The sequence below is a fragment of the Pantherophis guttatus genome, chromosome 3 (genome assembly GCF_059756535.1).
Source record: "Pantherophis guttatus breed Tessera chromosome 3, ASM5975653v1, whole genome shotgun sequence".
Taxonomy (NCBI): Eukaryota; Metazoa; Chordata; class Lepidosauria; order Squamata; family Colubridae; genus Pantherophis; species Pantherophis guttatus.
In genome coordinates this window covers 11,150,615-11,164,687 of record NC_142065.1, presented here as the reverse complement: position 1 = coordinate 11,164,687, position 14,073 = coordinate 11,150,615, and the positions used below count along the sequence as shown (strand labels likewise).

At 45.9% G+C, this 14,073-nt stretch overlaps 1 protein-coding gene across 2 annotated transcripts in view; it reads right to left on the bottom strand.

Annotated features, from left to right (window-relative positions):
- The window catches only part of GATA5 (GATA binding protein 5), a 53,282-nt gene that overhangs the window by 10,671 nt on the left and 28,538 nt on the right, over nucleotides 1–14,073 (bottom strand). The window contains exons 3-4 of one of the 2 annotated variants that reach the window (XM_034433153.3): nucleotides 12,078–12,122; nucleotides 6,840–7,009 (exon numbers count right to left, since the gene is read on the bottom strand). In XM_034433153.3, coding sequence (XP_034289044.2) covers nucleotides 6,840–7,009; nucleotides 12,078–12,122 — 215 coding nt within the window. The remainder of the gene's footprint in view (nucleotides 1–6,839; nucleotides 7,010–12,077; nucleotides 12,123–14,073) is intronic. The other variant, XM_034433154.3, reaches the window with a different exon arrangement.

Genomic DNA, 14,073 nt, shown 5'->3' with positions numbered 1-14,073 from the left:
ACTACGGGCCAACTCACTGAGGGACAAGAGTTACACTAAGATCAAACAAATGGTGGGAATAGAATCATTCAAGAAAGGATGCCAAAGGAAGGACAGAATGTATGACAAAAAATTGAAATATTTTTATTTATTTAAAATAATTCAATTGAATTCTTAAATGGTCCCGTGGCGAGTTGTTGTACAGTGAGTTGGTCATGGTGAATTGTCCCGCAGCGAGTTGGCCGTGGTGAGTTGGCCACAGTGGGTTGCCCCATTCCGACCCCAACAAGAGGATACTGGGAATTGTAGTTCAGCAACCCTTGGAAGGCTCCCAGTTTCTCTCCATTCTTGCTAGCCTGACCTTTTCTTGACATGTTAACTGTCGAGGGACAATTTTTGGGTGGTGTGGGAGGATCTCCAGAACACAAAACTTCTCCAAGTGGCTGCTTGCAAAACTAGATCACAGACTTGACCGGGTCTCGCTTCAGTTCTCACTTCAGGTGCTTCAGGAATACTTTGCAACCTTTGCGAGAGAAAGTTTCTGCCTGTGAGGATCATAATCCAGCTGCTTTGGAAATTATGTACGCGCCGGAGAATTTCATATCTGTTTACTTTACTATTAAAAACTTGGGACCACGAATGATGGATTAAGTGAAAGAAGCAGGAACTCGAATGCCCAGCTCGGCAAACTTCATAAGCGCTGATCAGCATTAGTGTAAAATGGATGGCGTGACAAGGCAGAGGAGACGCTTCAACATTTAGGTTTTGCAAAAACAGTTGTTAAAAGTAGAAAGTGCAGTCATTCTGGAAGCTGCCTTTTTTTGAGTCTCTTTCTTGGCCTTCCAAAAGAATTGTGGTTAGCTTCTTCTACCCCAGGGGGTGTCAAACTCAAGGCCCAGGGGCTGGATCCGGCCCACAGGGGTGCTTAGATCTAGCCCACGGGGATGCCCTGGAAATAGCGAAGGACAGGCCAGCAGTGCAGTGGTGGGTTGCCCCCAGTTCAGACTGATTCGCAAGAACCGGTAGTTAAACCGGCGGGAGGCTCCACCCACTGACCCGAACATCGTCATAGGCGATCTGCACATGCGCAGAAGAGTGCGTGTGTGTGTGAGCGAGCGAAGCAAAGAGCCTTGGTAGTATAGTGGTCTCAAGCACCCTGTTATTAAGACCAGCTGCCTGCAATTACTGCAGGTTCGAATCTCGCCAGGCTCAAGGTTGACTCAGCCTTCCATCCTTTCTAAGGTAGGTAAATTGAGGACCCAGTTGTGGGGGCAATAAGCTGACTTTGTATAAATATACAAAAGGATGAAGGCTATTGCTTAACGCATTGTAAGCAGCCCTGAGTCTCCGGAGAAGGGTGGCATATAAATCGAATTAAAAAAAAAAAAGGGGCACAATGCGAACAGGTAGTAAAGGTAAGTAGAATCCACCCCTGCCGCAGTGCCTCTGCCAGCGAAAATGGAGCGCTCCGTTTTTGCTGGCAGAGGGTTTGCGGGAGGCCATCACAGCCAAAAAGGGAGCTCGGGAGCCCATTTATGCTGGCCGAGCGCTCGGGTCACCATAGGCGCCCCCAACACAGGTTATATTGAGCTGGCCACGCCCGCCCAGCCCCCCCAAGCAGTGGTGGGATTCAAAAATTTTTACTACCAGTTCTGTGGGCGTGGCTTGGTGGGTGTGGCAGGGGAAGGATACTGTAAAATCTCCATTCCCTCCCCACTCCAGGGGAAGGTTACTGCAAAATCCCCATTTCCTCCCGATCAGCTGGGACTCGGGAGGCAGAGAATAGATGGGGGTGGGGCCAGTCAGAGGTGGTATTTATCAGTTCTCCTCAAAATTTTCCGCTTCCGGTTCTCCAGAACTGGTCAGAATCTGCTGAATACCACCTCTGCCCCCAAGGTCAAACACAACCCTAATGTGGCCCTCAATGAAATCGAGTTTGACACCCCTGTTCTATCCCGACTTCAAGGAACAATAAAGAGGCTTCTGAATATTCCCCAATGGCCTTTTGGTGGTTTTAAATGCACCTCTCACCCAAATGCACAACATGTTGCCCTTAGCTGATACAGATAATCCTTGATTTACAACAGTTCGTTTACCGACTATTCAAAGTTACGCCGGCACTGAAAAAAATGGCTAATGACTTGTTTTCCACGCTTATGGCCATTGCAGCATCCCCATGGTGACATGATCAAAATGTGGGTGCTTGGCAACTGGCATGTAAATATGATCTTAAACTAGGAGAACTTCTGTGAACTTCTAAATGTTTCTACAACATGAGAAACATAAAAGTAAAGTCTTACACTTGGGTAAGAAAAACCAAAAGCACACACATAAACTGGGGGAAACCAGGCTTGACAGCACTAACTGTGAGAGGGATCTTGGAGTCTTAGTGGACAATCAGCTAAATATGAGACAGTAGTGCGCAGTGGCAGCCAAAAAAGCCAATGCAATCCTAAATTGCATTAACAGCGGGATACAATCAAGATCAAGTGAGGTACTAATACCACAGTATAAAGCCCTAGTAAGATCACATCTAGCAGTACTGCATCTAGTTTTGGTCACCACACTATAAAAAAGATGTTGAGACTCTAGAAAGAGTGCCGAGGAGAGCAACCAGGATGATTAGGGGACTGGAGACTAAAACATATGAAGAACGGTTACAGGAACTGGGTATGGCTAGTCTAGTGAAGAGAGGAACCAGAGGAGACATGATAGCAGTGTTCCAATATTTGAGGGGCTGCCACAGAGGAGGGGATCAAGCTATTTTCTAAAGCACCTGAAGGCCAGACAAGGAATAATGGATGGAAACTGATCAAGGAGAGAGTCAACCTAGAAATCAGGAGGAACTTTCTGACAGTGAGAACAATCAACCAATGGAACAGAAGTTGCCTTTGGAAGTTGTGGGAGCTTCATCACTGGAGACTTTCAAGAAAAGATTGGACTGCCATTTGTCAGAAATGGTGTAGGGTCTCCTGTTTGAGCAGGGGGTTGGACTAGATGTCCTATAAGACCCCTTCCAACTCTGTTAAACTGTTAACCCTCGCACTTGGTCACCCCAACAGGGGCTATGCAGCCAACTCGCCATGGCCAACTTGCCATGGCCAACTCATCACCGCTTATGATCACTGCAGCATCCCCATGTCGCATGATCAAAATTTAGCCACTTTGTCAATTGACTCATATTTATGACAGTTGCAGTGTCTTGGGGTCACGAGATCCCCTTTCCGTCAAGCAGAGTCAATGGGGGTTCACTTAACAACCGTGTTACTAACTTAACAACCACAGCGATTCCCTTATCAACTGTGGCCCATATAGTCCTCAAATGGGGCAGAATTTGGCGGTCGTACGTCGAGGATTACCTGCGTGTTACACAGCCCTTCAAGGAAGAAGGCTGCATTTCTAAAGCACACTTGAGTAACACGTTCCTTTGTTTTGACATTTGGCAACACCAGTGAAACGAAAGAAGAAGAAAAAAAAATCTTGTTTGGCTAATGGAAAGGGGGTGGGGGGAGCCTCCAAATCATTCCTACGCTTTTTCAGCACAGAGAGTGAATTTCTCCTCCCTCGTACTCCAACCACCTTTTGCAAAGGGTTGACCTTGCTCGAAGTTGCTGATTTCAATGCTGGGCCAACCCGGTTTGTTTATACAAAATCAGGCCAAGTCCTTAAGCAGAAAGCTAATCCGCGGAACTACCTAAAGCAGCTCCAAATGCAGTTGATAAGCTTTCTCTGCATTGTGAGTTTCCAGTTGTGTTTATTCAAAATAATGCCCAGAAGTTTCACCCGCTCTCCAAAGCCAGTGGACTTTTCTGGTGAAGCTTTGCTCCAGAGTTGTCATTGTTATTTCCCTCTCCCCCCACCCCTTCATACTTTATTGCAAGGAAAGAAGAAAGGAAAATAAACCCAGAGATCCAAGAAATGGATTCAAAACAAGAACATCCTAATCCCAAATACGAACAGAAACGCAGCTCGTGTTGTAAGGTTTTTCTTGATTAAATAAAATCCACTGCTTGCATAGCTCTGATGCCGGCAGTGGAAGAAGGACCGGAGGAAACAGCACTGAGATTTCTCCTTTTTTAAAAAAATGGTTTTATCTGCTCAGCGTTTATCTACTAAAGCCCAGCTGCGGTGAGGCACATATCAGGTTTTATCCTGTAGGTCTGTACAATTCTTCCTCCCTACTTCTACTACAAAACATATGTTCCCCCCTCCTGTTGTTTTCAGTTCTACGCACTTCAAAAGGCCAAAGAGGACATTATCAAGACTCTGGAAAGTTCAGTGTTTTTCAATTTCAGCTATTGGGGTCTCAAGGACGAGGGGATATTTTGGAAGCTGTGTGGTATGATCTATTTTCCAAACAACTGAAGGGAAAAAAAATATAAAGAGGCTACGATCTTGAATTTATTTGTCCAACTTGTATGTCGCCTTTCTCCGAAGACTCAAGGCGGAATGTTTGGTAAATAACCAATATTTGGTGAATGTTTGGTGAATAACCCTGGAGGATGTACTCTCTCTCTCTCTCTTTCTCTCTCTCTCTCTCTCATTCTCCATCTCCCTCTCTCTCTCCCTTTCCTTCTCTCTCTCTCTCTCTCTCTTTCCCTCTCTCCCTCCCTCCCTCTCCCTCTGTCTCTCATTCTCTCTCTTTCCCTCTCTTTCTCATTCTCTCATTCTCTCTCTCATTCTCCCCCTCCCTCTCACTCTCCCTCCCTCCCTCCCTCTCTCATTCTCTCTCTCTCTTTCCCTCTCTTCCTCTCTCATACTCATTCTCATCTCTCTCTCTCTCCCCCTTTCCCTCTCCTTCTCTCTCTCTTGCTCTCTCTCTCTCTCTCTCTCTCTCTCTCTCTCTCACACACACACACACACACACACACAGTCTGCTAGAATGAAGTGCGAAGCTCTGAATGGCAGAAACGCAGACAATTCGCAACTTATCTTGGCCCGTGGTTTTGTTCCCCCAGACCGAACTGTGGGGTGTGGAGGGGGTGTCAGCGTGCTTTCTAAAAATGTGAAATCTAAAAAATGATGACCAAGAAGCTGGCTTGCTGGTTTGATGGCCCACTTTGCAGAGCAAAAACAATTATTTGGGGTACAAATGTTGTAAAAAGCATTTTGGAATTCACCTTCCTTTGATACAGTGAATGGGGAGATCTGTATACAGATACAGTAAGTCCTTGAATTATAACCATTCAGTAACTCTTTGACGTTATAACAACCCTGAAAGAAGGGATTATTTTTCACACTTATGACTGTGGCGGCGTCCCCATGGTCACGTGATCAAAATTCAGAGGCTTGGACAATTGGCTTGTATTTATGATGGCTGCAGTGTCCTGGGGCCAAGTGATCATCTTTTGTGACCTCCTGATAAACAACAACAATGGAGAATCCAGATTCACTTAACAACCTCAATGATTCATTTAACAACTGTGGCCATAGGGCAAAACTCATTTAACAACTGTCTTGCTTAGCAGTGGAAATTTTAGGCTCCATTGTGGTCGAGGACTACCTGTATTTAAATATTGGTGGTTTCCCAACCTTGGCAAATTGAAGGTGAGTGGATTTCAACTGCCAGAATTTTCACCAATGACCATGCAGGCTGAGGAATTCTGGGAGTTGAAGTCCACATGTCTTAAGGGTTGAGGGCAAGGTTGAGAACAACTGCTCTAAAGGCAATGGGAGTTGTTAGATGCTTTTCATCTGACTGGGCAGGATCACCTGTTCCCTTACTATTTCAGAGTTCAAGAACTCCAAGCTTGGAAGCCCCATTTTTGCCTCTCAGACTGACAGTGTCATGGCAGTGAAACACATGTTAAGAGATCCCAAAGGTGCTTTTTTCAAGAGGCAACTGGACTTTCTGGTTTTTCTTTGAAGACGTTTCACTTCTCATCCAAGAAGCTTCTTCAGCTCTGACTGGATGGTGGGGAAATGGAAGGATTTATATTCCGTGCAGGCAGCTGGTCATTTGCATCCTTTCAGAGAGTCGTCGAGGCGACTTGGAGGCTTATCTGTGTCCTCAGGATCACCTGAATAGTGCAAATGAATGTGGAGCCTTCTTGGAACTCCTTCTCTACCAACCAGTTAGAGCTGAATTCAATTTCAATTTAATTCAATTTATATGCCGCCCCTCTCTGAAGACTCAGGGCGGCTCACAATACATTTAAAATCCTAATAAAAAACATTTAAAAACTAAAAACATTAAAACTCATTCATACCATTCATGGCCAGATCTCGCCGGATCGCAAGAGCGAGATCAACGGCCCCAGCCCTGCCGGAAAAGCCAGGTCTTCACCGCTTTTCGGAAGGCCAATAGGGTGGGGATTGTCCGGACCTCAGGAGGTAACTGGTTCCAGAGAGCTGGGGCAGCCACAGAGAAGGCCCTCCCCCGTGGGCCTGCCAACCGGCATTGTTTAGCTGACGGGACCCGGAGGAGACCAACTCTGTGGGATCTTACCGGTTGCTGGGAGCTATGCGATAGAAGGCGGTCTCAAAGATAACCTGGCCCTGAGCCATGTAGGGCTTTAAACGTAATAACCAACACCTTGAATTGTGACCGGAGACCAATAGGGAGCCAGTGCAGCTCGCGGAGAATTGATGTAATGTGGGTGTACCTAGGTCCACCCATGACAGCTCGCGCGGCTGCGTTCTGGACCAACTGTAGTCTCCGAAGAAGTGGATGAGAAGTGAAACGTCTTGAAAAAAAATCAAAAAGTCCATTTGCCTCTTGGAAAAGCACCTTTGGGACAACCATGACCTGGATGACAGAGAATCTCCACAGACATGTTAGAGATACTATCAATAAGTGTGGAGGGTCCTTTAAACATTACTAGAAAAGCAACATCATCTCAACATGCGTCAAGTCTTACCAGTCGTTTCTGTGGCTTGATGAGAGGCCTGTTGATCCCGTTCATTTTGTGATAGAGGCCACAGGCATTGCACAGATAATGCCCTGTGCCATCTTTCCTCCATAAGGGGGTGGACATGGCCCCACAGTTCACACACTCTCGGCCGTCCCCGGGAAATTCCTCCAAGAAATCTGAAATGAGGCAGTGGGGGAAAGAGAATGGTAAGAATTGAACTTTGGGGTAGCATCATGTCAGCCCTTCCAGGAAGACCCACCAAGGAAGCCAAGATTATGAATGCAGTTAGAATGCTGACAGTGAGAACAATGGATCAGTGGAACGACTTGCCTCCAGAAGCTGTGAATGCGCCAACACTGGAAGTTTTTAAGAAGAGGTTGGATAACCATTTGTCTGAAGCGGTGTAGGGTTTCCTGCCTAAGCGGGGGTTGGACTAGAAGACCTCTAAGGCCCCTTCAACTCTGTTCTGCTCTGTTCTGCTCTGCTCTGCTCTGCTCTGCTCTGCCTCTATATTGCACGGTTCAGCAAAAGGACTGAGAAAATATCTACAGAGCCCTCACATCCTGGACATAAACCGCTTCAACTTCTTCCCTTAGGATGCTGCTATAGGGAAGTGGTGGGCTGCTGCTGGTTCAAACTGGTTTGCCCAAACCGGTAGTTCCGATCAGTGGCTGGGCCCATCCACCCGCCCTGGTGCTATCACATCCTATATAATCACTGGTTTTTTTGATGCCACGCACATGTGCGGAAGGTGCTCAGCTCACATCTCACAGTTATTATGGTATGTGATGCCCACCTCTGCTATAGAGCATCGTATGCCAAAACAACCGGACACAAACGTTTTTTTCCTTCATGCCATCACTCTTTTAAGAAGAGATTGGGCTACCATTTGTCTGAAATGGCATAGGGCCGGGGTGGCAAACCTATGGCATACGTGCCACAGGTGGCACGTGGAGCCATATCTGTGGGCATGCAAGTGTTGCCCTAGCTCAGCTCCAACGTGCATGTGCGTGCTGGCCAGCTGATTTTTGGGCCTTCTGGGTCCACCAGAAGTTGGGAAATGGGCTGTTTCTGGCCTCCGGAGGGCCTCCTGGGAGTGGGAAAAGTTGTGTTTGCCCTCCCCAGGCTCCTAGAAAGCCTCTGGAGCCTGGGGAGGGCAAAAAATGGGCCTTTTTTTAATTCTCATAGATGAACAAAACTACAATGTCCATTGGATACCTATGCACTACACACTTAACTAGGTTAATGTAGGTTCCCTGGGACTTATCATTTGTTTGTTTAGATCACATTCCATTTATTTATTTTTTTATCAAATTCATACAGCTTCCCATCTGAACCAAGGACGACTCTGAAACTTGTTGATTCAATGTGTTCTATAAATCCAGATAGTAGGCCAATTTAATTTGATATCCAGGTTAATTGTGCAAAAACAGTCAGTGAGATGACTTAACATATACCAGCCTAGCTGAGCTCCACTAAGCCAGATTTCCCACTCCGGATGCCATGAAATCTTGTTTTATTGCAACTGCCAGCAGCCATTGTTTACACCAAACCTATACTTCCATAACATATTTGGAAGACACCAGTTTTTTAAAAAATATTTCTATAGAGTAAAAAAGGACAGGAAACTACATTGATGTAAGTCAGTGATGGCTAACCTTTTTGCCAACGCGTGCCAAAAGCAGGGGAGAGCAAGGGGGGTGGGGGTGGGGGTTCGTGAATGCATAACCACACCCATAATTCAATGTGCCCTGCCCCCCCACGCATGTGTGCGTGACTCCCCACGCTCCCCCCACTTTTGGCACACGATGGCACGGTGAGCCAGGCAGGCCTGTTTTTTGCCCTCCCCAGGCTCCAAAAGCTTTCTTGGAGCCTGGGGAGGGTGAAAACAGCCTTCTCCACCACCCAGAGGCCCTCCAGAGGCTGGAAATGACTTCTGGTGGGCCTAGAAGGCCCAAAAATCAGCTGGTCAGCGTGCACATGCACACTGGAGCTAAACTAGGGCAAAGCTCGCGTGCCCACAGATATGGCTGTGGTCTTCGACTTACAACTGTTCATTTAGTGATTGTTCAAAGTTACAACTGAATAAAAAGTGACGTATGACCATTTTTCAGTCTTATGGCCATTCCACATGGCTTTATGATCAAAATTCATACGCTTGGCAACTGGCATGTACTTATGACGGTTGCAGTGTCCTGGGGTTATGTGATCACCTCTTGTAACCTTCTGACAAGGAAAGTCAACGGGGGAAGCCTGATAAAGTTAATAATGAACGTAACAAGTGCAGTGATTCACTTAACAACCGTGGCAAGAAAGTTCATAAAACGGAGCAAAACTCACTTAACCCCCAACTTGCTTAGCAATAGGAATTTTGGTCCTAAGTCAAGGACTATCTGGATCTAAATACACCAGTATTTCCCAACCTTGGCAAATTGAAGCTTGAGTAGACTTCAACTCCCAGAATTCTCAGCTGTGTTGACTGTGGAATTCTGGGAACTGAAGTCTAGTCACCTTCAATTTGCCAAGGTTGGGAAACCTTGAAGTACACTGATCAAAAGGAATCAAATTTTGGCCTAAATTGTGGCCGTAAGTCGAGGACTACAGGTAACAGGAGTATTAAGAAATGAGATCAACCTTTCTGTTGCATAGGAAAAGAAAGCAGAAGCTAAACGAGGGCTGCTTATTAGAACATCTGCTCCCCATTGGAGGACTCCGCAGATGTAAAGACTTCTGTTCCCACCATTTCTTTGTAACAACTATACCAGCTGGAAAATTTGGGAAGCTGAACTCGTCCATCTAAAAGGAACATAAGTTAAAAATATTGTAGATGCCTACCGGCCGTCCTGACAAAAATATTTAAACTTGTACAGGTAGTCATCGACTTATGACAGTAACTGAGCCAGGCAATAGCGCTTAGCACTTAAGACTTATATACTGCTTTACAGTGTTTTCCAGCCCTCTCTAAGTGGTTTACAGAGTCAGCATATTTGCCCCCAACAATCTGGGCCCTCATTTTACCCACCTCGGAAGGATGGAAGGCTGAGTCAACCTTGAGCCTGGTGGGATTTGAACTGCCAAATTGCAGGCAGCCAGCAGTCAGCAGAAGTAGCCTGCAGTATTGCACTCTAACCACTGCGCCCCCGCGGCAATTACGGTTGTAAGTCATGGTGGTCATAAAGTGAGGTCAGCATGCAACCAGAACCATTTTTACAACTTTTTTTAGCAGCAGTCAATAAGTGATTGCAGCAGTCGTTAAGCGAACCTACTGTTCATTATGGGCTGCTTTTTGTTGGAAATCAGAAGTAAATGATAGCAAAACCATCATAAATCACAGTCACATGACCCGAAAGGCAGTAGAGGCAGACTGATTGACGAGTGTCAAAAATGAGATCAATGTGACTAGAGGAGCAGCCATTGGAACATTAAATTGTAAGTAGCTTTTCAGGGGTCTGTCATAACTTCAAACACTTGCTGAGTGACCGGTTGTAAGTCGAGAACTACCTGTATTTTCTTTTGTTAAACTAAAAATCAGTTGATGTCAACAGCCTGAAATAGAAGAGGAGAGGAGAGGAGAGAAGAGAAGAGGAAAGAAGAGAAGAGAAGAGAAGAGAAGAGGAGAGGAGAGGAGAGGAGAGGAGAGGAGAAAAGAGAAGAGAAGAGAAGAGAAGAGAAGAGAAGAGAAGAGAAGAGAAGAGAAGAGAAGAGAAGAGAAGAGAAGAGAAGGGAGAGGAGAGGAGAGGAGAGGAGGGGAGAGGAGAGGAGAGGAGGGGAGAGGAGAGGAGCCAAGAATCAACATTTGTCAAGAATCTATTCCTTTCTCTTTTGCTCAACGTATTCAGGTATTCCTCAACATACGACCACAATTGAGCCCAAAATTTATGTTGTTAAGTGAGTTTTGCTCCATTTTACAACTTTTCTCACCACATCTTGTTAAGCGAATCAACGCCGTTCTTAAATTAGTAACACTGATACTAGTGTTAAGTGAATCGGGCTTCACCCCATTGACTTTACTTTGTCAGAAGGTCGCAAAAGAGGATCATGTGACTCCGGGACACTGCAACCCATCATAAATGTGAGTCGGTTGTCAAGCATCCAAATGTCGGTTGTCAACCAGCTAATCAAATAGTATTTCTCCTCAGATCCATAATGACCATTTGGTTGCCTCAGATCCATAATGATTTTATGGATCTGAGGTAATCAAATGATCATTATGGATCTGAGGAGAAATACTATTTGATTAGCTGGTGAATCTTATTTTTTAAAAGTACTGCTAAACTGGAAGATTTTGGCAGAGAAGAACCCAGTAGAAAGCAAAAAAAGAAAATCTTGTTTATCTGAAGGAGGAAGGATTTTGGTCACTGGCAAGGAAAGAGACAAATAGGAGTGACAGTACAAATTGAAATGTTCTCTTCTTTGCACGCAAGAGTTAGGTTCCCGCTTTCGAACACAGAGACACAAAGCAAAAGTTAATGATTACGAAATCTCCTTTGCAAATTCAGTCCTTGCAGGGCTTAAAAAACTCAGTGCTACATGTACACTTTACACACTCACAAGGGCGCAGGTTCAGAGTTAAGAGGACAACAAAGGGCAGCCTGAATTGTTTCGTTCCAAAAGAGTCTGTGCTCGTGTTTTTGTACCGAATCGGGTTATATGTGGACTTTTTAAATAAATTCTCCATCCAATTTGAGGGCAGAGAAAAACAATTTCTCCAAGTGAAGGAGGAAATATCCCACTTCTGTTCTCTTGAAATGCTACAAGTAAATGTCACTACTGAAAAAGTCCCCGTGGAGAAAAATTATTTTGGGGATTGAATGGAAACAGGGAGAGCCAGCGAGTTTGCACACCGCTAGAGAGAGAGATTTTTTAAAAAGGATGTTCATCTAGACCAGAAGTGGGGGAACACATGGCCCCTTTATGACTTGGGGACTTGGGGACTCTAATTCTGGGAGTCCCCAAGTCATAAAAGCAGAAGTGGTATTCAGAGCAGGTTCTGACCAGTTCTGAAGAACCGGTAGCGGAAATTTTGAGTAGTTCGGAGAACCGTTAAATACCACCTCTGACTGGCCCTGACCCCATCTATTCTCCGCCTCCCGAGTCCCAGCTGATTGGGAGGAAATGGGGATTTTGCAGTAACCTTGTCCTGCCACTTAACAGCCCTGTTACTAATTTAACTACTGCAGTGATTCACTTAACAACTGAACAAGAAAACAAGAAAAGTCGTAAAACGAGTCAAAATTCACTTACCAACAGAAATTGTGGTCTCACTTCCAGCCATAAGTCGAGGACTACCTGTATTAATTTAAGATTAAGATTAATAATGATTATTTAAGATCCCATTATTAATCTTCAATAGGGGATATTCTTAAAGAATACTGTAACCCACAAACACAACCTGTTTTCTAGAAGTTGCACTTTTTAAGATTCTACCCATGTAGGAAAGTCGTAACATGAGGACTAGAAGAATGTATAATCAGTTTATCCAATTGACCTCAATGCCTTTTAGGTTGCATAGCAACCCAGGTCCACCGTCCTGGCATAGATTTTGCTTTCTTGAAAGTAATTTCTCTTGACAAACTCACTTAACAAATGTTTCACTTAGCCACATAAAGTTTGGGCTCAATTGTGGTCGTAACTCGAGGATTACCTGTACGTCATGAATTCGAACAGCAATTTTCCCATGGGCTGTCTTAACCTCCTTAAGTTGGAAAATACATTCAAATGAAAACGTACTAGCTCCGTGATTGGGAACCTATGGCATGTGTGCCACCTGTGGCACGTGGAGCCATATTTGCAGGCATGTGAGCCGTTGCTTAGCTTAGCTCCAGCGCGCATGTGCGCGCTGGCCAGCTAATTTTCAGCTGGTCCTACCTACACAGCCCCTCCCCTCCCAGGAGTCTCCATGCGGCCCGTTTTGGATGCCAGGTGAATACAGGGCTCATGCGGAGGCTCTGGGAGGGCATTTTTAGTCTCCAGAGGACCTCTGTGGGAGTGGGGGAGGCTGTTTTCACTCTCCCCAGGCTCCAGGAAAGCCTCTGGAGCCTGGGGAGGGCAAAGAACGGGCCTACCATGCCCACCGGAAGTCAGGAAATAGACCATTTCCAGCCTCCGGAGGCTCCAGGGAGGCCTGCTAGGCTGAAAACAGGGTGCAGGGGGTCATCCGTGCAGGGTCATGCCCATATGCGTAGGGTGAGGGAAGACAGTGAATTATGGGTGTGGGCACGGTTGTGCGTGACCCCCCCTGCTCCCTCCGCTTTTGGCACATGACGGCAAAAATGTTAGCCATCACTGTACTAGCTCATGAAAAAATTGGCCTGTTGAAAGACCAGCTATAAAATTACGTCTACACCAGGGGTCCCTAAACCCCCCCTGGTCTGTGGATGGGCACCTGTCTATGGGATGCCAGCAACCGGTCCGTGCAAACAAACGAAGTCCCATCTGTGGGATGCAGGCAGCACTCAAAACCATGTCCAGAGGTGGTATTCAACCGGTTCAGACGAACCGGTAGTGGAAATTGCTGATGGGACTGCCCACTCACCCCGGCTCTATGCCGTCTTATTTAGGCACGTTTTTGAGGCCGGGCGCATGCACGGAAGGCGTGCACATGAGCAAAGTGCATGTACGAAAGACTGGGCGCATGCACAGAAGGCATGTGCAAAAAGCAAGCAAGTGGCGAACCGATGATAACAAAATATGAAACCCACCACTGACCATGTCCCCTCCGGTCTGCGGAAAATCTCCACAGAATCGGTCCCTGGTCCCCAAAAGTTTGGGGGCCACCGATCTACACCATACCTAAAGCAGCAAAGGGCAGGATTTTTCCTATCTCAAAATGTGGATGGAAGAACAGAGAGTTCAGTTTCACTGTGATTCTGGAACGTCCCGATCTGGAACAACGCGATCAGAGAAAAACCACTGCCTGGTATCAAATTACTTGCCACTTTATTAGCCTCAAAATCTGGGTCACATTGACCCAAGGAGAGACAACCTGAGAATATTACTCAAAGCGCTTCAGCAGCCAGTAGTAGCACAGGAATATTCACATTATTTTGACACCAGCGTTCACACGGCATTTCATAAAATCTTATCCTTAAGCTAGACCAGATACAGGTAGCCCTCGACTTACGACCATTTGGTTTAGTGACCATTCAAAGTTGCAATGGCACTGAAAAAAAAGCGACTTGCAACCCATCCTCGCACTTATGACCATTGCAGCATTCCCCACAGCTGTGTGATCAGAATC